Below are 25863 nucleotides of genomic sequence, written 5' to 3'. Positions count from 1 at the left end.
AAGATGGCAGCCATCTCTGCCAGTCAGTTTGCAGCTGAACCCGACACTACAGTGAACCTGATTAAAATATATGGCTGAAACTTGTTTATGCTTAATGTTTCTAGTTTAATATGGCAACAAATTTGACCAATTTTAGCAACAGTAACAGGCTAAGACTATTAGGAAGTACTCATTAGAGGACACTGGGACTTTATCATCATCTTGTTTGAGGGCATGTACTGGGACTTAATTATCATTGACAATGTCTAGTTTTTCACACTTGTTGGGTTATATTGATCCCAAATAACTAGGAGAAATTAAAAATACATACCAAACAAAAGTTCAGGTTTCAGGAGGATATTAAAAATTATACCGATATTATCGTGAACAATATGGCACACCCCTATCAGCATATATTATTATCTGAATGACACAAAGTTAATGGTATTTTAAAAACCTAAAATATTAAGGGCTTTTGAGAAAACATTGAGGAGCCTTAGGCCTATATGCCACCCCTGCTCCGCTTCTGGTCTGCTGTGAAAAAAGCCTGTTGGCCAGGCAATAACTCTCTCAATAACGCTCTGGTGCAGTGTGATGCGGAAGTCCTTTCTGACAGAAAGTCCTGTCTGACAGAATCTATACATTCTAACTCAACCCCTAACCTTATCCTAGAAATCCCTTTCCGACAGAAAGCCTGCATATAATTAGACTCTGACTTTTTTTTTTTAACATTGTGCAAAACATTGATTAATCCCTATAAACTCCATTTTGTCGTCAACAACTGGGCCACAGTGGCAGTCAAACTGAGAAAAATAAAGAGTACCTCCTCTCCTCTCTTCTCTCTTCCCAGAGCGTACTGCTGAGTCGCTGGTATGAAGCGGATCGGGATGTTGTACACTCTGCCCTTGTAAAACACCACTAATGTGTAGGGCTGCTGTGCATCCTGACCGGAGCTCTTCCTCACCATGAACGCCCCGTCCTGAAACAGAAAGCACTCACAGTCACACCCACCTATAGGGGAGGTTATGTGAAACAATATAATAATAAATTAAAGAACAAATAATGCGATCCTCACTTTGTTTGAGCGACACAAGACATCGTCAGCAGTCTTGCGGTCACATTCGCTGGCATACCAAGTTTTCCTATAGACATCTGCATCCTGAAATAAAGTACATGGAGGACAGAATGTTTAACTATCACCGGATATGCTTTGTAAATAGGTTCTTTCCAATATGATGTAAGTGCACACCTTGTCTTGGTCTATTGAGTCATTTTCAGCAGACACACCTCTGTCAGCAGGTTCTGGGACAACAGACACAAACATCATGATAATGTGTGATATGCAGAAATGTAACATTTGTGTTTCTCAGTTTTTTTCATTGTGCATTTAGTTGTTGTGAGACTCGAGCAGGAGCTGTACTTACTGTGGGAGGTCAGCTGTAAAAGAGGAATTCTGCAAGAGAGACCACAAACAGAGCAGACCACAGTAAACACACAGCACCAAGCTGTGATTAAAGGCAATTTTCCTCAGTTGAGGAGCATTAAAAATGCGTATGCTCAGTGGACATAAAACGCATCGCGTAAACGTCTATGTTGCATTTCTTACTTTGGTCGTTTGAAGTCCAGTGAAAAAGCTTTCGATTGAGGCTTCTGGTCCATTTGCATCACAGGCAGTGTGTGGCCTGTGGAAATCCAGACATATGGTAACGAGGCTATGTTTGCTGTTTAGTAATGAGTAGAAACTGAAGACACATTCCACAAATGAAACATGTAAATAGGTTTTTTAGTTGTTACAATGCTCATAGTGTGCATGTGTAACCGCCAGCTTTAACTTGAATAGGTTTAATGTGGAAAATCTTTAATGACTTGGCTTCAATTTACAGTAAGTCATCAATGTGCTGTATATGGAGCATGTGTATGTTTGTAATTACAGCCACTGAGTAAATGAAAGGTGCGGCCATAAGCAGATTATGAGACACTGGGTCCCTGAGCACAGATAAGCAGAAGGCCCCACCATCCCTCTTACATAGGAGCAAGAAACACAGACTTTGTGATTGTTAGCATCTTTTTGTGGTTTTGTGTTTCTCTGTGGTAATTTTGTGTCTTTTGTGTCATTCTGGGTCTCTTTGTGGTTGATTTGCCTCTTCTTGTAATCATTTTGGGTCTCCTTAGCAGTTCCTTTGCATCTCTTTGTGGTCATTTTGAGTCTCTTTCCTATTCATTGGTGTTATTTGAGTGACATTTTGCAGGGAGGGGCTCCCAACACTTTTGGACCCTGGGCCTGTGGCTGGTGGGCCCATTCAGTAATCCATCTATGTGTGTGGTGGTAACAATATAGGTGAAATAGTGTTTCAGGAAAATATCTCAATCAGAAGTGACTGGCACTAACTGGCTGAGTGTACAATGTTTAATAAAAAACCCTGATGTGACTAGTGTTGTGCACATGTAGTATCTGAATAAAACACAAGTAAACACTTACTGTCAAATTTTAAATCTGGTCTCTGCAAAAAACAAACACACAACAAACAAAATCATATTTAATGATTTTCTGTATAATAAAAAAAGTCTGATAATTCAAAGTCAATCTTAAATTTTGCAAATCTTTGACATCCTTACCGGCCTTAAAGGTGGTTTTGGTGACCTCCTGAAAGAAAAAAAGAGATGCCCAAACAATCAGTTATTCCCTTTTTAAAGCTTAAACAGGTTACTGTATGAAAAAAGTGCTGCTTACTCTCTGGGCAAAGGTTTGGGTCGAAGTATAGGTGGACCCTCTGCAGGTTTATTTCTCGAACCTGGATGACCACACAATACAATAATAAGTGACCAGTTATTGTGTGTGCTGTTAGCTTTGGTAAACATCATATGTTACTGTTGTCCATTTACCAGCGGTGGAATGTAACTAAGTACATTTACTCAGTACTGTACTTAAGTACAATTTTGAAGTAGGCCTTTAGTATTTCCATTTTTTTCTACTTTTTTTACTACTATTCAGCTACATCTTCAAGGGAAATATTGTACATTACACCACGTTCTAGTTACTGATTACTTTTTACATATAAACATATATGATTTGATGCAGCACTCTACCCAGCAGAAAAAAAAGTTTAATATTGGCTCCTCAATGACTACAACATTAAAATGTTCATACATGTTGTGTTTGTTGGTGATAAAAACAGAATAATATAATATTCTATAAAAATAAAATAAATAAAATGAAATTAAAAAATAAAATAAAATAAAATCATCTGTACTTTTACTTTTGATTCTTCGCCACATTTTGCTGATAATACTTCTCTTTACTTAGGTAACATTTTGAATTCAGAACTTTTTCTTGCAGTGGACTATTTTCACATTGTAGTATTTCTACTTTTACTTAAGTAAAGAATCTGAGTACTTCTTCCACTGCCGTTTACTATGAGGAAATATATTTTTCTCTTTCCACTGCTCAACCTTTAGATGGTGTAGCACACCAGAATGATTTGTGGTGGCAGTCTTTATTTATAAAAAAAATAGGTGGAAAACAATTCAGTTATTGTTTGAATTAATACTCACTATCACTGGGATCACAGACTTCATATTCATCGTCGTCTGTCGGCTCCTGGACCTGGAAAATTACAATACCTTTAAGTCAGTGTCCTCCTAGTCTGACTCATTGGATGTAGGCTGTGGCTATAAACCTGCCATGGGCCAGCTATTTAGGCCAGCATTTTCCTGCCCTATCTGCCTGTTTTCAGAATCCACTTTGCTACTGGAAACAGCAACAACAGCAACCTCTGAGCTAACAACTTAGACACAGAAAATGGCAGAAAATTTGACAAAAAAAAAGGATGCTTTGTTGTTTCTGTGAATTGTTGTAAAGATCTACAACGAATAAAACAACTTGTTGACATGCCCTTCGATTTCTTTTTACCTTGGCAGCGGCATATGCCGATGACATGCTTCTGTGATAACGTGGCTAACAAATCGACTGTGGTTTTAATGAGTCCAGTGAGCACCTCCAGAACTTAAGTACAGTTGGGTTTCATCTCCACAGCACTGATTGTCATGTTATGTTTGTCTGTTTTTATCATTAAAAGTCAAATCACAAAGTCGATATAACGTCTTTTACTGTGTTTTGTGTTTTTATTTTTTTTTCATTTAAAAATGACAGTGCTCAGCTCCCCACATGCAAATGTTCAACTAAAATAAGCTCCCCCAGCACTATTCTGCGAGGGCACTGTCACTACACCCCTGGCTTACTGCCTCCAAGATGATTATGATTGGTTGAAAGAAATACAAACAAGCCAGAGCAGTTTTTCTTCTCTAGCAGAATGATAATGGGTGCTTCCAGACCTTTCTTTAGTCCTGACACGTACAATGCTATGGAAAAAGGTGTGGCTGCATGAGACTACTATCCTCCTAACTGTGCATCATACATCAAATATCTGTAAAATGCATTTTTTGAATGAAATTCAACACATTTGTCATCACTTACAGCAGTAGGAGATCTCCCCATATTCAATCTGAAAAAGAAACACAACCCATTATTAGTGTAATGGTAGGAGAGTAACCAGACAGAGAGAGCTGCTCTTTATGGCGGAGCTGCTTTGAATGTTGTCAGTGTGAATCGTACCTGGGGCTGGGCTTTGGTGGTAATGAATGCGACTGCTTTGTAGGGATTGGACGGGATCTGAAAGGAAATGATTAGTCTCAGACTGTAGTCAAAATTATTTCCACAATACTGTCATTTTATATTGTATGTCTGTACAGTTACATGAATAGACAAAAGTCAAGAAAGACTCACACTGATCTGCTTGCTGGAAGAGATAATGAGTTTCCCTGTAAAGATGCCATAAAATGAAACCACAATGAATTCCACATGTAAATGTACTTTAAAAAACATACTTGTAATTGCTGTTACATAAAAAGCCTACCTCTTTGTCAGGCACTTCATAAAAGTCTGAAAAACAACCAGAGCCAAAATTAGACACACTGTAAAGCCACAAAAACCTTGTTTTGTTGCTGGATCACATTGTTTTCATTACGCCCAACATGTCTTCAGCATGCAGCAGCGCCTGCCCCTGGGCATGCTTTTGTGTTCGGACTAACTGCTTTTGACTGTCTCTCATTGTGTTGTATTTACAAAGTATTCTCGTGCATTGGCCAATAAGCTGTTCATTCAATAAACATAATGGAGGCCTCCTTTTATGTTTTAGTGTTTTGTTACCCGAGCAACATGGCTGTAAAGAGAGATTAAACCTATTTTGTTTTTCTAGGAATCCAGTGAAATACTACTACTCTGTTTTGTACAGATATTAATACTTCAACTATGATATATCTTAATGTCCTTGTTGATCCCTCTAGTGTCACCATGGAGTTGACTTTAGTGGGTTTGAGTGAAATGTCACATATTCAATGAATATTTTATTTCTTATCATTCAGTTTGGTACACGTCTTCATACCTCCCTCCGAATTAATTGAAATAATTTTGGCGATTCCTTATTTTTTCACTTAGGGCCATCATCAGGTCAGAAGTTTTTATTCGCCCAATACTTTGGTTTATGATCAAACACCTGTAAAACTAATGACACCAGCTGTACATTGTGTTCAGTGCTATGTTAGCATGCTAAAAAAACACAAACCTAAGCTGGTTAACAATGTAAACATTAATGTTATACCTGTTAAACACCAGCATTGTAGCATGATCATTGTGAGCATGTTAGCATGCTAACATTAGCATTAAGCTCAAAGCACTGCGGAGCCTTCTTCTGCATTCGATTTACCATGGAAATCGGAGCTCGTAGCCAGAGATGATGTCACATTGCAGTTTACCGTATTCCAGTACAGCAAGTTGAAAAATCAAGATGTTAACAATACCAGTTCTACACAGGTTAGCCAATGTTATCAATACCAGTTGATAACAAAGTATTATGCTGTACTTGGTGCCTAGAAACAGCTTAGAAATATGTCCACAGATAACCTACTGTCTGAATGACTGTTTTAATGAGACACAAATAGAAGTGTCCATGAACACTATAGTACTCCAGCTTTCACTACTGTTGATGTGCAGAGCAGCCATCTTAGATTTTGAGGTTGGTGTTGGTGGCGTTTTTCCAACTTTCTGAGTTGAAAATCTGACTTAATGTGTTTGTTATTTAAGAAGAAGCACAAATTTGCAATAGGTGGGACCATGTACGTGCATGCAGCCATGCGTTGCCCTTTTTTGCTAATCAGCATGAACAGTTGTCAGCTGTCCTTGCTCATGACCAATCTTTCCACAAAATCTTGGGCAAGTCTGTGAATCTACGTGGAAGTTATGTGCCTTTTTGCATAGGCCACTCCTATGGCATGAACACAAACACACACTTGACTTGCATGTCAAATTTCAGCCTGTGTGGTCGCCACAGGGTAGGGAAATTTTTGTGTACCGACCGACCAACAGACTTACTTAAGAGCTGCTGGTCACAGCTAAAAATATACATCACCCCTATCCACATGTTTCCAAAATGTCAGCTTTTCACAAACTTTTCAGAAAAAAAGTATTTTTTCAAAGCTAGTGACAATGCATTTCCTTCAAATAATCACATTCATGTCTTTGTTTAACCTCCATGACATCATTGTGCTTGGTGATACTTGGTACAGTGGGCAGCGACAAATGAGCAACTTATTAAATGCAGTCATACCAGAAGTGGTACTGTATCACCCGGTTATATCATGCACTATATCATTATGTTACAAGTATTCTCAGGTTGTGAATTCAACACAGTTCGATTGTAAGAGAGTTGTGATGAGTACAGCGACCAATAATTCTAGTGGCTGACCACTTGTGAAATAGTGTTGAGGTAAAACATTGTTACTGTTGTACTTACCAGGACTAGATGGACGCTCTGGTAAAGGTGTGGGCAACATGGGGAGGTCCCTCGCTGCTCTGGTCCCACCATGCATCATAGAATCTAAGGAGAGGCATGGCCTTATTATTATTATTAAATCTTTACAATAGTAGTCCTTTCAGATCACTGTTTTTCCACATATTCTAATCACAGAGTTTGTCTCCTCTCCATTCTGATGTGTATCTTACTGGAAGGTGGGGGCTCTGCAGGTTCTACGTAGTTGTCATCATCGTTACCACAGTCTGGATTGATGTAGTCTTCCTGTGAAACACCACATTGTGAAAAAGGAGCTACATCAGTTGTCCACACTCTTTGGAGGGTATTTACCAATACACAGGATATGGTGAGATTCTCTAAGACACAATAATGTTTGTGCAAGTATCCACATGACACAGGCCTGCAGTACAGTATTTATGTGAGCGCGAGGAGGGGAAATTTGCTTTACTTCATCGCTCCCCAGTTGGGTGGGTTCAGGGGGCAATTCTTTGGAGGCTTTGTCTGGGCGGAGGGGCTTCCTGGGTGGCCGGCTGGGCCGGTTACGGCAGTTGTCTGGAAAGGAGAAGCAGAAGCAGAAACAGGACATCAGCATTTGCATAAAGCAGCGTTCTGAAGCCCTCTGTGTATTGTGGCTTTGGCTCCACAGTGTGAAGAGGCTAAATAGACCCATGCAGCTCCAGCTGGAAGAGAGTGATGACTGCAAAGGGAAGCTATTGCAGATATAGAAACTGTGTGTGAAAAGGAGTTTGGCATTTCATCATCAGGAGAAATAATGATGATGGTAGAAAAATTAATACACAGTCAATTTTTAGCCCAAAAAAAGTGCGGATATAAACACTTCTTCATGTCAGATGACTACTGACCAAGATACTCCCCCCTTTGGAAGGAAGCTGACTGAGTTGTGGTGAAGTCTTTGTGGCTGGGAGGCGGCTCGTAGCTGTCATCATGGTCCTCACGTGGATCCTCATACATGTCATTATCCTGGGAACACAGTATTTTTAATGTTTCAAACAAATATCAGCCAAAAAGCAACAATTTCAATCACTTATAATTAACATATTTTCCAACTTACGTAATCAGGTTCAGACAGTTCATCATCCTCCCTGTCATCTGTAAACACAGAAATGTCAGGGGATTTCAGAACAAAGAGGGGAAATGAGCTTGAGATGGGTCCACAATATGTAAAAGCAAACATTTCAGTTGTGGATTTTATTAAACCCAGCTAACTACAAAAACAGAAAATACTAGCATTAATTTAATTGGAGCAGGTGTCAGAGCACAGTTTCTAATTTTAGAACCAAGCCTACTCTGTCTCTGTTGAGGAAGCAGCGGAGCGTGACTCCTCACCTCTTGGACTATTAAATAATCTCCCAACATGTGGCCTAATTGCTGTTTTTTACAATGCAGTATGAACAGAAGCTTCACATAATTAAGCACAGCGTGTTTCTCAAAAACAACATCTGGAAACAGGTGCAGTGGTATCAACTTGTTTCCGCAGCTTGGTTGCAGTGTTTCCATACATTCTGGCCTTTCGTGAGCATGAAAGTTTCAATTAGGCTGGGGTTAAGTTCTGTGATGAAATGTCATAGGCTGAGTAGAGAAGGCAAATGTAAAATGATACATGATGTGTAAGTGCTAATTGTAAGGGTATAAATAACTTCTGGTACAGTCAAGTTTAGTTCAGTAACACATCTGATTTTGAGGTGTTTGGAACAAAACACACTGATATAAAACTTGCAAAGGGTGATTAGCTCACACAGCAAGAGCGTAGGTTTCGTTTCAACATTGTGGGTGGGGGGGATTATATGAAATGGGGATTTTGGGGTCCTCCCCTGGGAGATTTTGAGCGTCAAACCCAAAATTACCTGCATTCTGGTGAATTTTTATGCAACAGTTTGGGCTTTTTATAGTGGAAATGTCTTGAATTTTGTCCCAAAAATTGTTCACGTTCTTATCACAGCTGCTCATTTTCTAATTATTGAGGGGGACATGTCCCCCAAACCTACTCCTATGACAGAGTGATTAGCTCAGGCAGAATGATCTCAATATACAATATCATCTACATGATGACTGAAATAAGCTTAAAATCTTAAAATCTAGGGGTGGAAAGTAACTAAGTACATTTACTATACTTAATTACTTGTACTTGTAATTCTTGAGTATTTCAATTATATGCTATACTAATAAACCTACTCCACTACATTTTAAAAAGAACTAAACTTTTTCTTTTTGATCTGACCGCTGTAGATCCTAGTTTGTTTTGCAGATTAAGATTTTGCATTAAAACCTATGATCATCTTATAAAATATGATTTATAGAAATCGATTAAACTACCCAAGAATTTATAAAGAACTTTAAATGAACTCTATCTTAACCAACTGTGTCATTTTATTACATTAGTTATAATATACCTGTAATACATACATAGATTATATATAGAGTTGGGACAGAGTCATTGTATTTGCAAGTCCTGAGTTAAGTCACAAGTCAAGACAGGCAAGTACCGAGTATTAAACTTGCAGTGTTGAGTCCAATGGGCTCTTCAAAAAATGTAATGCCAATTTAACAATAAAGTAATAATATATCACATTTGCAAAAATCACGCATGCTTTTTAAAATGTGCATTTATTTGTTAAAACAAGCTTGTTAAAAAGTTACTAACTGTCGATATGACCCTCGACTTACTCTTCTTTGTGCAACTTGTGCAACAACTGTTTAACAAAGTTGGAATTTGTTGCGTCTCCATCTGTAATTTTTAACAGCGTTGTTTTTGTATGCAGTCAATTTGTATGTATCGTTTTTGTCCAGCTGATGCTCAGTAAAATTAGTTCCCTTATGGTTCTCTGTTGCAGCCTGATTGGATGATGTCAGATTGGTTCAAACAAAGTAGATCATCTGGGGAATTAAGTGTGGACTTGTTGGGAATACAGAGTTTAACATTAGTAGATTCAGATAATAAAGAGAAATGAAATGATTCGTAGCATATTTTTTAAATAACATACTTTTAATTTTTGGGCTTGGGAGAAGGTATCAAGTATTTTAAAGTTAAAAGGCTCATGTTCAAGTGAAGTCACGAGTCATTAGTGTTAAAGTTCAAGTCGAGTTGCAAGTCTTTTTAAAATTTTGTCATGTTTAAAGTCATCAAATGTGTGACTTAAGCCCAAGCTTGTCTGTATTACAATATAATACTATTCTGCCCACTGAGTAATTTTACCTTTGATCCTTTAAGTTTATTTAGCTGATAATACTTTTGTACTTTTATTAGTGAACCATATTTACCAGAGCAGTGTATAAGATCAATGGATACAACTGATTTGTTAGCATTAAAAACACTCCATCTTGGTGGGTTTGGATAAGACCAAAGAAATCAGCCAACCACAGTTATACATTAAACACTGTGATGTGTGAATATGCTGGCCACAATCATCTACATTAGTAAAATGTGATATTATCTGTGGGAGGAGAGACATTATCACACTCCTCCTATTGGGTTCTAAAAATCCAAACTTGTCTGCACTCCTTTTCCCCTCCAGTTTATCAAGTCTGTCCGAGAACAATGCTCATATGCCCATATGTTATAGGTCAGTCTAATACTTCCTTCTGTCCATAGTGGATGTTAAAAGATTTCAGTAACTCTATTCCACTGTAAGCAAAAGGGGACAAAATCCACAGTCCTCTATGCAAAATACCTCCCAAGATCAACTCAAGGTAATAAGAGGATTCATCACGCTAAGGTAGCCAGATCTAGTGGGTTTTCTCTAAAGTTCCTCCTCTTTTATTACCACATGTTCACTTTGTTTCCTACATTGTTTCCTCGTTGAGCTTCATGGTGAGGTAGTAACACAAAGAATAAACACTTGAGTTGGCAAAGCTGCATGATTACAGTGACCAGTGATTCTTTCAATGCACATATTGAGCACTGTTATAAGGCAGACATACATAACAATGGGTATCTATCTTCTTTTTCAGCATCATACTGATTTACTGACCAGTGGTTGAACTCAAGTCAGACACGAGTCACAAAATCGATGACTTTAGACTTGGCTTGACAAATCAAATCACACTTGGAACTTTTGATAAGGAAATACTTGATACCTTCTCCCAAGCCCAAATATTAAAAAGTATGTCATTTAAAAAGTGTAACACAAATCAATTAATTTCCCTTTATTTCCTGAATCAACCAACATTAATACTATTCATTCCTGAGAAGTCGACACTTAATTTTCCAGATCCACTTTGTTTGAACCAATCTGACAGCATCCAATCAAGTTGCAGGAGAGAACCATGAAGAACTGATGTTACGTTACACAGCCCGAGCTGGAAAATTTATACCAAAGATCATTTTGTTCACGTACAAAAACTTTGCCGTGTTCATCAAAAAAACCCCAACAACAACAAGAAAACAAGAAATGAAAAAGAAATGTGGTTTGTAAAACATGTGGGTCGAAAATCACATGTGGATTGAAAATTCCCTCAAACTTGTCCTAACAAATAACGCAAATTTTAAACAGCATTCAGAATTTTTTTAAAATTCAATATATTACTAGTCTGCTGGTAGAGTCTCACTCTGAAGTCATCGAAATCTGGCGCTTGGGCAGTGACTTGCAGCGTCGGAAACCAATGAAAAAAAATGCGTCCTTTAAAGTCGGCATGATACGTGGCCAGTTGCCATTATAGTTTAACGGTGCGCGGCGGCATCAGGGGAAAACATGGGGAAGACAAGGACGAAAGTTAAGGCGTCAAAAGACTGAGAGAGGCGGGCGGGAGGCGTGGTGGATGGGTCCAACAAACACCAGCTTTCATACGAGAGAGTGGTGTTCACATCCCGTAAGATTCTAAAGCCAAACCCTGTTCTTTTTTCCTAAACCTAACCACATTTTTGTTGCCTAAACCTAACCATGTGCATTTGTTGCCTAAACTCAACCATGTGTGTTTGTTGTTGAGGGAAAAAAACAGTCAATTTGCGGTGTTGTACCAACATAGTGCATTTATTTTGAAATAGACTTTATGTAAACGTTAAATTTCCTGTGAAAATGGAAGTGTATCTTGCAAGAAGAGAACCTGAAAAAGTGTCCCAGAACATCAACAACCAACGCACCCAGGGTACCTTGCACATCGCATGTGGACGTGGAAAGTCCATGATTAAAATGTCAGTATGTGACGCGGTCAAAGTGAGAATGTGTTGGCTGTTAATATGGCATTACGTTTGATGAAACATGCATTAGGACTCGGGAAGACTAAAAGCATGCATTGTTTAGGACTCAAAGCTCAAAGATTAGGACTTGGGACTTGTCAGTCTTGACTTGCGACTTGCCTCGAGACTTGAATGCTAAGACTTGAGACTTACTTGTGACGTGCAAAACACTCTCGGCCCCAACTCTGCCAATAACAGTTTGTATTGTACCACATGTGTGGATCTTGTTGTGTTGCAGTGATAATGACTCAGTACTTACCTCTGTAATCTCTCGCAGGTACTTTTGGAAGTGGTTTGCTTTTCAGCCTGCCACATAGAGAGATACTGACATCAGCAGCTGGCAATGAATGATTTAACAGTGATGTGACAGTGTGAACTCATCCACTAGCTATTAATAATAATTGATTTAAATTATTAATGTTGAATGTTGAATGTTAATGACGCTTTGTCTTAGTGCAAGAGACATTCCACCTGCATCCTTACGTCTCAGCGGACACCTGTGCTGTAAAACTGTAAAACCTCAGATATTTACATAAAGGCAGTTAGCAGACTGCTGTGCGTATTAACCAGTCAAGACGAGAGTAATCCGTGATGCATGTGTCATTACAGTGTCTATCCTTATGTGCCTTAAGGGGACTCATTCAGGAAAGGAAATTGAAACAGCCATCTGTTAAAGTTATTTTTGGTGTGTTGGTCTTACTCTTATTCCATCGGTTGTGAAAGAGGAATTGACATTCTCCAATGATGCATACACAGACCACACGACTTTTACCCCAGTCAGACTTCTCAGACATTTATCTCCTACTTAACAATACACCTACAGTAACACTGATAAATTTGTCTTTTTTCCATCCATAATATTATTATGCAGTACCTTAAAAAGTGCAGTAAAGATTTTAAAATTTTAGAAACTGACCGTCTTAGTTTGTTCAGTAAGCCACCGTCATTTTTCTTGATGTCTTGAACAATCTTCTGAAGCTGCCTGGAAAACACATAATTTGGCTTTGTCATTCAAAACGTTTTTATTTATGTAATAATAAATGCAGACGAGTTCTAACCCTTTTGCTGCTTCCAGAGAAAAGTTAACAGTTGTATCACAATGCTTTTACTGACACTATGTTGCAACAAATATAAGAAGTTTGTAGTTTTGTTTTTGTCCAAAGTGCCGAATATGTACATAGTTTTCTATACATTAAAAAGCATGAACAAAAAGCAATGTTGGAAGCAAAATATCAAAAACCTGATCTTCTTACCGAATCTTTGCTGTAGCAGGAGCAGCGAGTTTACCTAACGTATCCAGATTCATGTTTGATCCAAGAGTTTACATTTTCAGGCCTCATTCCTCGTGTACATTAAATACATGCTGCCACACTGTTGGCAGAAATGTAAATGAACACCGGTGTTTGGCCAAAAGTCACCACTATGTCACAGAGGGGAGGGAATTCATGCTAACCAGCCTCTGTAGGAAAAATCACTTCTCGTTTCCACTCCCCGTCTCACACATACTCAACAACAGATTTCAGTGAGCAAACCTCTTGCATCATATCTCTCTAGACTCTTTTCAGTTCCACTTCCGTCCAGCTGCTGCCATTTGAACTGCTGCTAATAACTATACAGTATATACACCACCTGAGTGATATCATCAGATGAGGCCTTCGAGTTAACGGGGGTATGTTTTGGAACAGTTTAAAGTCTCTACTGACTTCAGTTTCTCAACATTTCCATCATCTGCAAAGAACTTTACCAGAAGAGACGTTTCATAAGTGGTGTCACCTTTGGACACCCTTTTCACAAATACAGTATTTTAAGTGACACATTTTGGAGGGTGTAAGTGTAAAGTGGGTGCATGCTTACCCATCGTTGCTTTTAGCTTTAAATCAGGTGTAAAGTTAAATATAGTGTGTGACGGAAAGTTCAGTATTGTAATCCTGTTTTCTATTTATGGGAGGACAAGTCAAAAGTGAGTGGGCGGGCTTTCCTGTTGATCCATTACACTGTGTGTGTGTCTGTCTGTCTGTGTGTGTGTGTGTGTGTGTGTGTGTGTGTCTGTGTGTGTGTGTGTCTGTGTGTGTGTGGTCATCACGGGGAGTTTTGCTAAGTAAATGTCTGTTCTAGTCGACCACAGCAGAGGAGGAGAAATGACCATTTGGAATTAAGGAGACAGTTTTGGATTTTAAGCACCGCGCTGTGTATGATTCATGATGAGAAGACAGCCTTTAGTCATCATTTCTTCTGGAGCCACTGAGACAGAAACTTGTATAAAACCACTGGGGACACTTATGTGCTTATGGGAAATTTTAATTCCTGTCACCTCACTAAGTGTTCTCTAGTTCTCCCACTATTTAGAGTTTCACTGTTTAATCTTCAGAATCAGAGGCAAAACCTTTGATGAAATACTGAAAAATATTGCGCTATTAAGTAACATTTGAAGTCTGTTCTGTAGCTGTGATATGTGTATCAATGACTCCAGATCCTGTGTGTGTTTTTTAAACATGCATTTTCTACATTGTCAAAGAGGATCCTCTTCATGCAACAGCAGTAACATGTTACTTCCTGGTTCAAAAAGTGCATGATGAAACACAGAAAAACAGGAACTAAAAGAGAAAAGTGTGGGAGCCCTGCACTGACAATACCATAGTGTAATTATTCTATTTAGTTGAAAGTGAATTTGCTATATTTGTACAGGGTAAACAACAACAAATAAAACTTCACTTGCATATTAGCAGCATTACTGCTGAAATAAAAAATAATTTAATTAGTTTAGTATTAGATTAAAAATGTATGTATCTATATATACATATAAATCGGTGGGCTCAAAAGCATGATCCACATATAATGAAACTAAATGTGAAATGGCCTTAGAAAAGGATTTGAATTTTAAAGATTTTAATCAGCAGGGAACAGGTTATGCAAACTTAAAAAATAAAATGAAGTTTGCACTTGATTTTAGCTCGTATTTAACCATAAATAGAATTTTTTTTTTTTTCATTTTTTGTGTCAGTAAAGTTTTCATTTTTATTTTGATTTTAGCAGCAATGGCACATTTTTAAACACAAAGATGTATCATCTTATTTTACATTTTTTTTATATATATATATCAATTACTGCAAATGCAGTTTTAGTTTGACTGACTGGTTTCACTTCATCATAAATATGATCTAACATGTTTTTGTGAGGCGCACACACACACACACACACACACACACACACACACAGATACATGAACAGGAACATACCTTGCAAACAAGAACAAACAACATGCAGACCAATATGCAGGTGCAGACAGGCAGGCAGACGACACTCTGCAGCTACATCTGCTCATGCACCCACGCACGCGCACACGCATGCACGCACACACACACACACACGCACACATACCCATGTATTGTGGTTTTATGATGTTTAAAACTGTATATTTTCAGGCACATTTTAGGCGTATATGTAAAAGCCCAACAAAGAACAATAGTTAAAAAATAGCAATTGCTATAAACTGTGCATCAGTCTCATACTCTGTATTGGAGCGACGCATGATTAACTGCATCGTCCCACTCAAATAAAATATAATACAATCCGCACACAGACTCATATTTAACACACTGTAATTTCATTTCATTTCTTTTCAAGTATGTGAGTTTTATATACTCTACTGATAACTCATAACCTCCAGCATCCTGTCACTTGGAATTCATTGCTAGATGCTAAGAATACTAGGAAGAACAGACTGAGCATCCCAACATTTTGTGAATAGCTTCAGTGTTCCTGAAATGTGTTACTGTAGGGACAACATTTAAAAAAAGGAGATAAGAGAAGCAGGGAGGTGGTGAAAAGAAAGGAAAGTGTGATTGGGGTGTGTGATGACAGCAGAATAAAGGTGTTACTTACGGTTGGTGGATGAGACTAAACTTGTTCACGTCACTGTCAGACAGGTTCTGTGAAAAGCGTCACATAAATCTACTGTAAGCACATGATGACAAGTTTGAGAACATTTTGAGCTTACAGAGTTCAGAGGTGGTAATACGTGTGTGTCACCTTCACTAAATACACACGTCATTGTGTTAAGGCTGCAACACAGATACATCTGTGGTCATGCATCACCTCTTAGCTAACAGGAGATGGCAGCACCTCACTAAGGGCCACTCCATCAGCAAGGTTTGTCTTTCTAATGTAACCCTCATGTTATTTTTACACTAAACCAAAGAGGAAGAGAAATCACTTTATTGGGAGCTGCAGGGTCACATATGGTAACAAACATTACATAAATGCCTAGATTAACACATAAAAGCACACCTTATAATTGTCAGTATTGTTTTGTTCCTTCATGAAGGACACACAGTGACAACACAATGCAAAATAAGTAAATAAATAAATAAATCATAGATAAAAATATGTGTTTTGTGTGCTGTTGCCTAGTTTCCCTTTTGTGTATTCAAACTGCTGACCTTCAAGTGAAGAACCTGCTCCTCTAACCAAAAACACCCCACCACCAAATTGCACAATTTCACAAATCAAGCATTTAAAAAGTTTACCTGGCTGCCCGCTGCACTGGGATTTTCTGTTGCATTTAACGTCGGATTTGCATGGAGGCAATTGTGATTCGCAAATGAAAGGAAATGATTACCATAAAATATGCAACAAAATCCCGCTAAATTATGTATTCTCCTCTTCATTCATAATTCATTGCTCCGGGTCGTTACTTGCTCTGTCTCCTCTCTGTTTTATATTTGTTGTAATGTAATGAAGATCCATGACAACAAATGTTTGTAAAAGTTGGGGTATTTTAAGTTTGTAAGGTGTCAAATGAACAAATAGAGAGAGGCTTGTGATAAGAAGCCAAAGCAAGAGGTATGAGTCTAATATGGCCAGTTAATTTAGATATGAATAATGCATGGGCGGCCCTTTATCTGCAGTCTCCTGTGAAACAAGTGTAATGATGTTCTGTTAAGATGCCTACAGTTGATTATATAGTCTTTTTTCAAGGCTGTTTATGGTTTGATAATGCAGCTCACATGACTGCAGTGTGTGAATATGGGAACGTAGGTGCAACAAAAGGATGTGTTGCCTCTAGGAACGAGCCCATAGTATTGTGAAAGCCCTTTAAGCAGAGCTTGTGATTTAATCATTTGTAAATCAGAGAGTGAGATCACTTAATATGAAAGGCTTTACCTCCTTCAAAGAACTGAACCTTGGCCTCACGGATACACACTTGATCATCCCACTGGCTTACAGGAGAATATCGGTATAAAATCAGACTTAGCCTTTTGACACCGAATAAAATATCAAATAGTCCGCCCCAGTGGATACTCAGACACTGTTCCCACATTGAATTATTTATAGGAGTGTCTGTGCTTGTTCAAATGAGACACAACAGCTCTACAAGCTGCAGCGTCTTTCCTTTGTACTACAGACCGCGAACTCTCACACAAAGCAGCACTCAATGACATCTTAAGTTTTTACACGTTTTTATAACGTACATACAGTCCAATTAGCATGTATGAACAGACAACTACTGTCTCTGTGGTCCACTCTTTCTCAAGCTTGAATTCTTGCTTGCAGTGACGTGCTTTGTGTTCATAGCAGTGCGTGTGCGTGCCAGTTTTGGAGCTGAAGATTATTTGAATGAGTGATTCACTGTACTGGGCACTTTCAATATTTTAATCCCTATTTCCTTTAAAGCCACCATAGAACAGCTTTTCCTGGTGTTTCATAACGTAGCATTAATACATTGCTTTATCTGTATATGCATTTCAATATTGTTGTTGTACTTTGTTAGTATTATATTGTTTGATGTTGTCTTTTATTATGTGCTGACTGTCTTATCTGGTTTTGTAAAGTGTCCTTGAGTGATTTGAAAGGCACTTATAAATAAAACGTTTTATTTTATTTTATTTGATTTTATCTTTTTAAAGTAAGTCTTGGGCTGGCAGACTGACACCAAAAGCCATAACTGAATTTCAGGAATTCTATGATGCTGTTGATGTACTGTATATGGGCTAGTTGTAAGAAATTGCCTATTGATACACTTTGGTTTTTCCATTTGTAATTATTTTCATTACTTCATCAAAGTAATGTAACTCACTACATTTGATTAGTTTTCATTACTTCCCTAAAAAAGGTTTTAAATTGGGCAATAATGCTAAACAATGTCTAGATATATAGTCTGTGCCAAATGATCGCATTCCTGCATGGCAAAAAGATGCAAAGCAACAGAATGAATGTTATATTCTGCATATAAACTTTTTATAGAAAATAATATACTATAATCAACATTTTGATTAGTTACTGTAATTTAATTACAATCTTTATCTCAGTAACTGTAACTGATTACAATTATATTATTTGGTAATTTAACTACTGTAGTTACATGTAAGTATTTACTCTCCAGCACTTGTATCAACACATTCTCACTCCGACCTTGTCACATATTGACGTTTGGTCATGGACTTTCCACATCCAAATACGTTGTGCAAGGTACCCTGAGTGTGTTGGTTGCTGACGTTCCAGAACGCCGTGGCAAGTTCTGCCTGTTACATGTATTGTCTGTTTTCAAGATACACCTCCTTTTTCACAGGAAATATATTGTTTACACACAGTCTCTTTCAAAATATATGCACTGTGTCAGTGCAACACCGCAGACTGACTTTTTTTTTTGTCTTCAACAGCAAACACACATGGTTACGTTTTTCCAACACACACGTGGTTGGTTTTAGGCAACAGAAGCACATGGTTTGGCAACACCAGTCTGGCAGGTGAAAGTCGGTGTTTGTTGGACCCATGCACCCACCCTTCCATGTGTGCTTCTTGGATTTTTTTTGTTGTCCCGCTGTGTTTCCCCCTGACATCACCGCGGTTAAACTATTACGGTCACCGGTTGTGTATCATGCCGACGTGAAAGGACAGCTTTTTTTGCCTGGGTCTGACGCTAGAGATCACTGCCGAAGCACCAGATTTTGACAACTTCGGAGTGAGACCAGGTTGCTTACATACATGTGTTAGGAGATTCAATGATTTATAGGCTGGTTGTCCTTTTCCTTAAAAAAACAAATGTACAGCTTTAATATGAAGGAGTACATTGATTGTAAAGAACAAAACATTCACTGGGAATAAGCCTTCTCAATTTCAAAAACACCACACAGAGGCCTCAGAGTATTTTTTGATCATTTACACTGGGGGGTGGGCTAGTGGGTAGGGATGGGTATTGTTAAGATTTTAATGGTACTACTACTCTTATCAGTACTGCTTATCGATCCGGTATTTTAACGGTACTCTTATCGATACTTTTTGAGGAAGAAAAAAACAAATTAAGAACATAAATTGCTTTATTTTCTAAATTCTCATTATGCAACAAAATAGTTTTTTAACAAAACATTTTACTTTTTACAACTTGAAATGTAAAATACATAACAGTGTTGTCACGGTACAAAAACTGGGACCCACTGTACAATACCAGTGACAGTATCACGGTTCTGAGTAGTATCACGATACCACAGCAAAAATGAGGCAGATGTGCCTTTTGTCATTTGTAAAAGATAAATCACTTTTCTATAATACATCAATGATATTTCAAAGGAATAAATTACTTATTGACTTATTCATACTTCAAAAACAGCATGAATAAGTGATTAACATAGGGGGGGATCAAAATAAAATAAATAAATAAAATAAAAATCAACCAGCCACCCTCCTCCTCTGACAAGTAAAGAACAGTCCCTCCATAAGTAAAGAACAGTCCCTAAAGTGCGCTGAGGTTTGTGGACCGTTACCTGCCACAAAGAGAGAAATGTGAACGGCTCGTTTCTCCTCTGACACGCCACATACCGCCACGGCTCGGCTGTTCAGGTACTTCTGGACAGTCATGACATCAACAAAGAGGAAAATATTGGACCTGGGGCCGGGCTTCTCCGTCGCCGGTAAGCCGTTATCTTGCACCGCGGAGCACTATGGCCGCCGTATTTGACAGGAATACATACACTTTTGACTGTTTGACTCTCTCCGCCATCGTTATCTATCTAAAGGTAGGCTACGAGCGGTGTGTGTGTGTGTGTGTGTGTGTGTGTGTGTGTGTCACTGTAACAACAGCCCCACCCCCCTGCTCTCCACTCACACACAGCAGGCAGCCAGGTTGAGCGAGACAGATCTCTCGTCTTCAGTGAGAATAGTGAAAAATTATGATACAATGACGGATAATTGACGGAGTTGGTGAGATAAATGTGCAAGATAAGGTTTATCTTGCAAAAAAACAAAAAAACAAAAAACAAAAACGCGACTGCTCCAGTACCGATAGCAGAACCGTTAAGGTCAGAGCTTATATCAATACTGCGGTCTTGAAGAATGTAGCCCCGGGGCTCGTTCAATACCAGGGTTCGGTACCCATCCCTACTAGTGGGGGGGCTAGCAATTTTATCAGTGAGGCAGTGGCCCCCCCATGGCCACCCCTTGGCTGGCCACTGTCAGTATATTGTGTAAGTATAATTTTTATCATGTTCACCATCTTGTATGTCAACATGCTAACATTTGTTAATCAGTTAACACAAAGTACAGGTGAGGCTACTGGTAACAGGTTTGAGGAAATTTCAAAACCAATGTATTGGACAAATTACAAATTCTACCAGCTGCTGGTGCTCGACAAAGAGTAAGCATCTCACCAAATTCATTAGGTTTCGTCCTTTGGGCACTATCAGCATGTTCTCATGCATTGATCATATGTTTTCCTATGTAAGGTGTGTACATATCCCATATTATCATGCGCCAGTAATTCATGCATGACCCATGTACTTGTAAAGGCTGCAATCTCGTGACTGATGCGCTGACAAGATTTAAGAAAGACGTGGCCATCAAGCAGGTTTGGGCGGTGTATGGGTCACAAAACACAGTACTTTAAAATGTTTCACCATGTTTGAACATGTTTGAACATGTATGAACCTAACCTCTGTACCTTTAAGTTACGTACATAACGTCATTTGTTGGGCGCTTATTCATACAATATCATACAAACCACTGAGTGTGCATTTGCGTAGGTTATCATACAAGCCGTTTATGAGGATATGTTGGCACTATGAATCTATGTGCAAAATTTCATGTCAATCCATGCAATAATTGCTAAGTTCTACCAGTCTGGACTGAAGTGGTGGACCTAGAGGTTTCACTAGCATGGCTAAAAAGACATTTGGGGTAGACATAGACTGCCAGGGTTGTTTCTTTTGTCTAGAATGATGCCTTCTACATATATATACATATATATATATATACATAAAGATGCTATAATTATATATCAAAATTCTCCACATAGCAGCTTTCAATCATAATCATTATGCCAAAAAGTAGCATATTCTCAGTAGATACATCTGTGGCCTTGAGGTTCAAAGAGGTCTTTGCAGTGAGCCACAGTTTAAAGCACATAACCTGGAAAGTACACACAGTGTGAAATCTCAGTTTCTCGTGACAGGCACATGCACGACCACTGTTTGTTTCTGTTCACATGCGGCTGTCTGTCATGTGGGAATGGCAGCACAGCACGTGAAGGGGTATCATTTGTTAATGCTTTCCTTTGAAATGAGTTTCATTTCACGATAGAGAGAACAGCTTTGCAGCTACATGCCCACAAAATTAGCTTTGGTTCTTTCACAGCAGCTGTGCAGAGTCTCATGACTGTCGTTAGGTGTGAGACTTTCCACATGTTCACAAATCTAAACTAAACGTTCCAAAAATCACAAGCGGAGCAAGCTCATTCTGGTTTAAGGTGTTTTTCTCCTTGAATTCTTAAAGACGTTGCTCTGTTTTGTCTGTTATCCATTACAAGGGGACTGTGTCAAAATTCAAATTAGATTTAGTGAAGCTACAGTTGGACAACATAAACACATAATCTCATCTGAAAATTATTTGCTCTCACTCTTTTTAACTATAGCCTACATACACTTCACAAAGCACATATCACTTGTATTTCAGCATGCCATTGTAGATGTTTGATACCCAAAACAAAGCAATCATGTGATATATTTGCCAAATATGTGTGCATAGGCCGTCCTTTACTTTGAGTGTGACATGCAGCAGCTGCACACAGGCGCTGTCACAAAGATAGAGGCTGACAGTTCTTTTGATCTGCTACATATCTCTTTTAACCTGTCTACCTGTGTGAGCGAACATGGCATCAAAAAGATGGAGAATACCTTTATCTACGCTGCGCTGGCTGACTGTCATTCCCATCCGCGCTGTAGTATACAGCCACCCACCACTCAGACAGAATTAGACTGTTGTTTTTTTCACTGCTCATTCTTGCCACTAAATGAAGAGATGTTGTAGGTGGACTGCAAAGAAGGTGCATTCGAGGCAGAGCCTGTTGTTGTCTTATGATAGCAGTTTAGCTCTGCATTGCCTATACTAACTTGAGCTTATTTACTTGAGGATTTTTGTGACCTTTGCTCCATCTACTGTATAAGCATCATATGAATATGCAAACTAAGCCAAAGGCAATGCTCAGCAGCAGCAGCAGCAGCAGCGGCAGCACACTCGCTGGATGACATTCAGAGCCCACGATACATGCCCTCTCTGCCCTTAGACACATGCTGAGTTACTGATGAGTCAAACAGAACTTAACATAAAGACTTATCCTTCATTTCCTGCTGCATTTCTGGCAGACTGATAGCAGCAGAGGCACACTGCTGCCCTACATAGGTTGAAAGTTAATTTCCAAAGACATATGGAAATATCTTCCATAGAATAACATTTTGTATCTGTTCGGGTTCTTCAGAAAGATTGAGTTACAAGATATCTCTTAGGTTTCCACACCACACTTATGTAAGCTACACACTGGACCATGATTGGCTTCCAAACTAGTTGTGAAAATACTGCTTGTGCTTACATGTCTTAAACTCTGATATAAGGTGACCACAGACAAACTGTCACCTTTCAGATAATGTAAAAGCCCTCTGCACATCCATCATTCTGCACAGTAAAGCTCAAATAAGCTTACTGCTAGAAAAACACACACATAAAAAAAAACACTTGTAAATATGCACGTGAGTAAAGATCTGATTTGATTCACTCTAATTCATAACATGACCGTGATTCAACCTACACTAATGCATCAAAGCTTACAGTTGCCGTTGTAAAATCCTCCTGCAACAGGAAGTGACATTTCTCTGCCAGAGGCAACAGCAGGCTGTTTGTGAAAAATAAAAGAGGAACTGGATACTTACCACAACACTCATAACTGAAGAGATAAAGAGTGCCACCTACTGAAAGTCACTTCATCAAGAGGAATAACTGAGATAAAACATTTCTGAAACTGACTAATGCCTTTACAGTAATGACGTTTTAGAGCTCAAGATGTCAAAACAAAAATCTTTGAGGATGCAGATGGCAGATTAAATATTAACACTGATCTGCCTGACACACACAGGGTGAAGTGTGTCGTAGAGACAAGGTACAAGGACACACAAGGACAAAGAGACAAATCACTCTTTATGTTTGCAGAAGGCGCTCTCTTTACAGTACTGTTAAGGTAATCAATCAGCTATGGTTCTCACATATTTTCTGTTATGCTGCCCTTCAGAAAACAAAACAAAACAGACAAACAAAAAAAATCATGTTCCTCACCCCCTCCCCAGCAATAGCAGATTTCATCTTCATCTTTCATTTAACAATATACCAGGGAAACTACTAATAAATCAAGTCAAGCTGAATTTTATTCATATATTTAGGATTCAAGTTAGCAAGATAGCCTTGCTAACATCAGATCAATTTTCTTTGTGTCACCACATGGTTCAAATTTATGCAAATTCAGGTCCCCTCAACATTCTTCCCCCTGGTCTTCCACCTATCTTCTGGGGTCAGCGTTTCATTTATCCATTCTGGGCTACTGTAGAACATGGCGTACTCTGTAGCTTCGTTCATACATAAATGGCTCATTCTAAGGTAACAAAAACACAATTCGATTCTGGATTCTCATCGTCAAGTGATTATAAACTAATGAAAACACTAGGGCTGTAGTCTCCTGGTCAACTAGTCGATATTTGGTTGCTATGCTGTCCAGTTCTCATTAGTCGAATAATCACTGTGTTACTTTCATAAGGAGAAAAGTGCTACATCAATAGCTTTCCAGGATTAATCCATTATTTCCTGCAGCAGGGGGACAGGCTACCAGTGAAAACACAGAAAGTTGGACTCGCCCACCCTCACGCTCAGCGTCACAGTGACGCAGACCTCCTGTCTGTGTCTGTAAGCTGAAACCATTTCCCTCAGTGGAAACAAAGCTTGTATTTACTTGTATTTCACAGATAAGAAACAATAAATTGTGGAGACAGTAAAGCCTCCACTAAAAGAGCATTTTAAGTCTTGTGTTGATTTATCCNTTAAGTCTTGTGTGTGATTTATCCTTCAGGGATTTATACTTCGGGATTTATCCTGGCTTCATATGAGCAGAGGAAATCTCTGCTCGTCGCTAGGCTAATTTATATAATGTAAAATGCCAGAGGCTGGCGCTAATAACGTTAGCATGTTCTATTTGCTTGGAAAACGTGTTTAGTATAAGACAGTTGTTTTGTCGGTGAATGTTGTGAATTGTAATGGAGCCAAATTGTGTGCCGTTATCTTTGTTAAGTGTTGCTGTTGTCCCTGGTTTTATATGAGAAGAGGAAAAGATCGCTAGACGCTAGGCTAATTTATACAATGTAAAATGCCATAGACTTGTACTAATAACGTCATGTTGTATTGGTGGGGGAAATGTGTCCAGATAAAGACAAGTGTTTGTCTGTCAGTTCTGCGATTTATAGTTAAGCCAGTTTGCGTACTTGTGTTTGAAATTGTCTCTAATAAGCCATGTTTAATGAGTGCTTTGATTCAATAACGTTTGATTTGAACTAAACTTTACAGCACTTATCACAGCCCTCCACCACCGACTAGTGTTTTGGAGGTGTAACTGCAGAGTGACACAGACACACCACCACAGAAGTAAAAATATATATATATATTTTTACCACGACTAATCGACTAGTTGACGATTGTGTGCGACTTTAGTCGACCAAGATTTTCTTTGGTTGACTACAGCCCTAGAAAACACAGCTGTGATTATTAGGCTATATACCATTTCTGCTATTACACACCCCTACATCCAACACGACACATTGGACTTTTAGTTTGTCTCCATTACACCACATTCAGTGCAGCATAGGCGTAGTTTTAGGTATGGACACTATGGACATGTCCATACCAAAGCCACGGAAACACGAATTGTCCCTACCTAAAATAATGCTGAGTGAAAACTGTAGCCTACTTTGCAAAATCACCGTTTAAGAATTACCATTCACAACTTGCGAAACCTTATCTAGCCTGGTTGACAGCTGCGTTCAGCAAGCTATCCAATCAACAGCCTACTTTTCCTCCCTCCCTCTCTTGGCGTCAATACCATAGGTCAATACTCGACCGGCGTGCCTGTCACTTGACAGGCTGTCAGTGTCTCGAGACGAGAGCCCCGCAGCTCACAGTCAACGCACAATTGATCGGCAACAGCAAGGATTTTGATTAGGCAGCAAGTAAGATTGAAGTTATTGAAAATAGGGAATAAAATGTTGAACGACTATTACTTTTCTGTACAGAGTTGTATCAATGCTAATAGTTTAGCTTGCGTCCTAAATGCCTATGTACACTGTAACGTTGCTAGCCGGTGGTGCAGCTAGTCAGAGAGCTAGCACTAGCTACTGTAGCTAGCAGTTAGCTAATAGGGCTCGTAACGTTTGCTGAGGCAGAGATAAGGTGCTGTCATGTTGTCATAACAGTTGCCTTTAGCTAGTAATAAATCAGTTTTGGTATGTAACGTTATAAATAACTGTT

At 38.8% G+C, this 25863-nt stretch overlaps 2 protein-coding genes across 5 annotated transcripts in view; one reads left to right on the top strand and one right to left on the bottom strand.

The window, feature by feature from the left end:
• blnk (B cell linker) overlaps positions 1–25863 on the bottom strand; it is a 32956-nt gene that overhangs the window by 3988 nt on the left and 3105 nt on the right. For 2 of the 3 annotated variants that reach the window (XM_050071043.1, XM_050071044.1), the window contains exons 3-23: positions 15922–15968; positions 12956–13021; positions 12299–12345; positions 7918–7955; positions 7709–7826; positions 7294–7397; positions 7037–7109; positions 6828–6911; positions 4893–4918; positions 4763–4797; positions 4592–4648; positions 4454–4481; positions 3532–3583; positions 2711–2771; positions 2596–2623; positions 2459–2480; positions 1586–1661; positions 1404–1432; positions 1229–1281; positions 1055–1138; positions 803–958 (exon numbers count right to left, since the gene is read on the bottom strand). In XM_050071043.1, coding sequence (XP_049927000.1) covers positions 803–958; positions 1055–1138; positions 1229–1281; positions 1404–1432; positions 1586–1661; positions 2459–2480; positions 2596–2623; positions 2711–2771; positions 3532–3583; positions 4454–4481; positions 4592–4648; positions 4763–4797; positions 4893–4918; positions 6828–6911; positions 7037–7109; positions 7294–7397; positions 7709–7826; positions 7918–7955; positions 12299–12345; positions 12956–13021; positions 15922–15968 — 1284 coding nt within the window. Of the gene's footprint in view, positions 1–802; positions 959–1054; positions 1139–1228; positions 1282–1403; positions 1433–1585; positions 1662–2458; positions 2481–2595; positions 2624–2710; positions 2772–3531; positions 3584–4453; positions 4482–4591; positions 4649–4762; positions 4798–4892; positions 4919–6827; positions 6912–7036; positions 7110–7293; positions 7398–7708; positions 7827–7917; positions 7956–12298; positions 12346–12955; positions 13022–13292; positions 13425–15921; positions 15969–25863 lie in introns of those variants that run through there. The other variant, XM_050071047.1, reaches the window with a different exon arrangement.
• Positions 25529–25863, top strand: part of dntt (deoxynucleotidyltransferase, terminal) — a 125779-nt gene continuing 125444 nt past the window's right edge. Inside the window, exon 1 of one of the 2 annotated variants that reach the window (XM_050071051.1) lies at positions 25529–25565. The gene's annotated coding sequence lies outside the window, so the exon portion shown is untranslated. The remainder of the gene's footprint in view (positions 25566–25863) is intronic. The other variant, XM_050071050.1, reaches the window with a different exon arrangement.

This window comes from Epinephelus moara, chromosome 19 (genome assembly GCF_006386435.1).
Source record: "Epinephelus moara isolate mb chromosome 19, YSFRI_EMoa_1.0, whole genome shotgun sequence".
NCBI lineage: Eukaryota > Metazoa > Chordata > Actinopteri > Perciformes > Serranidae > Epinephelus > Epinephelus moara.
Note: the sequence above shows the minus strand (reverse complement) of the source record. Positions and strands in the feature narration are given on the sequence as shown.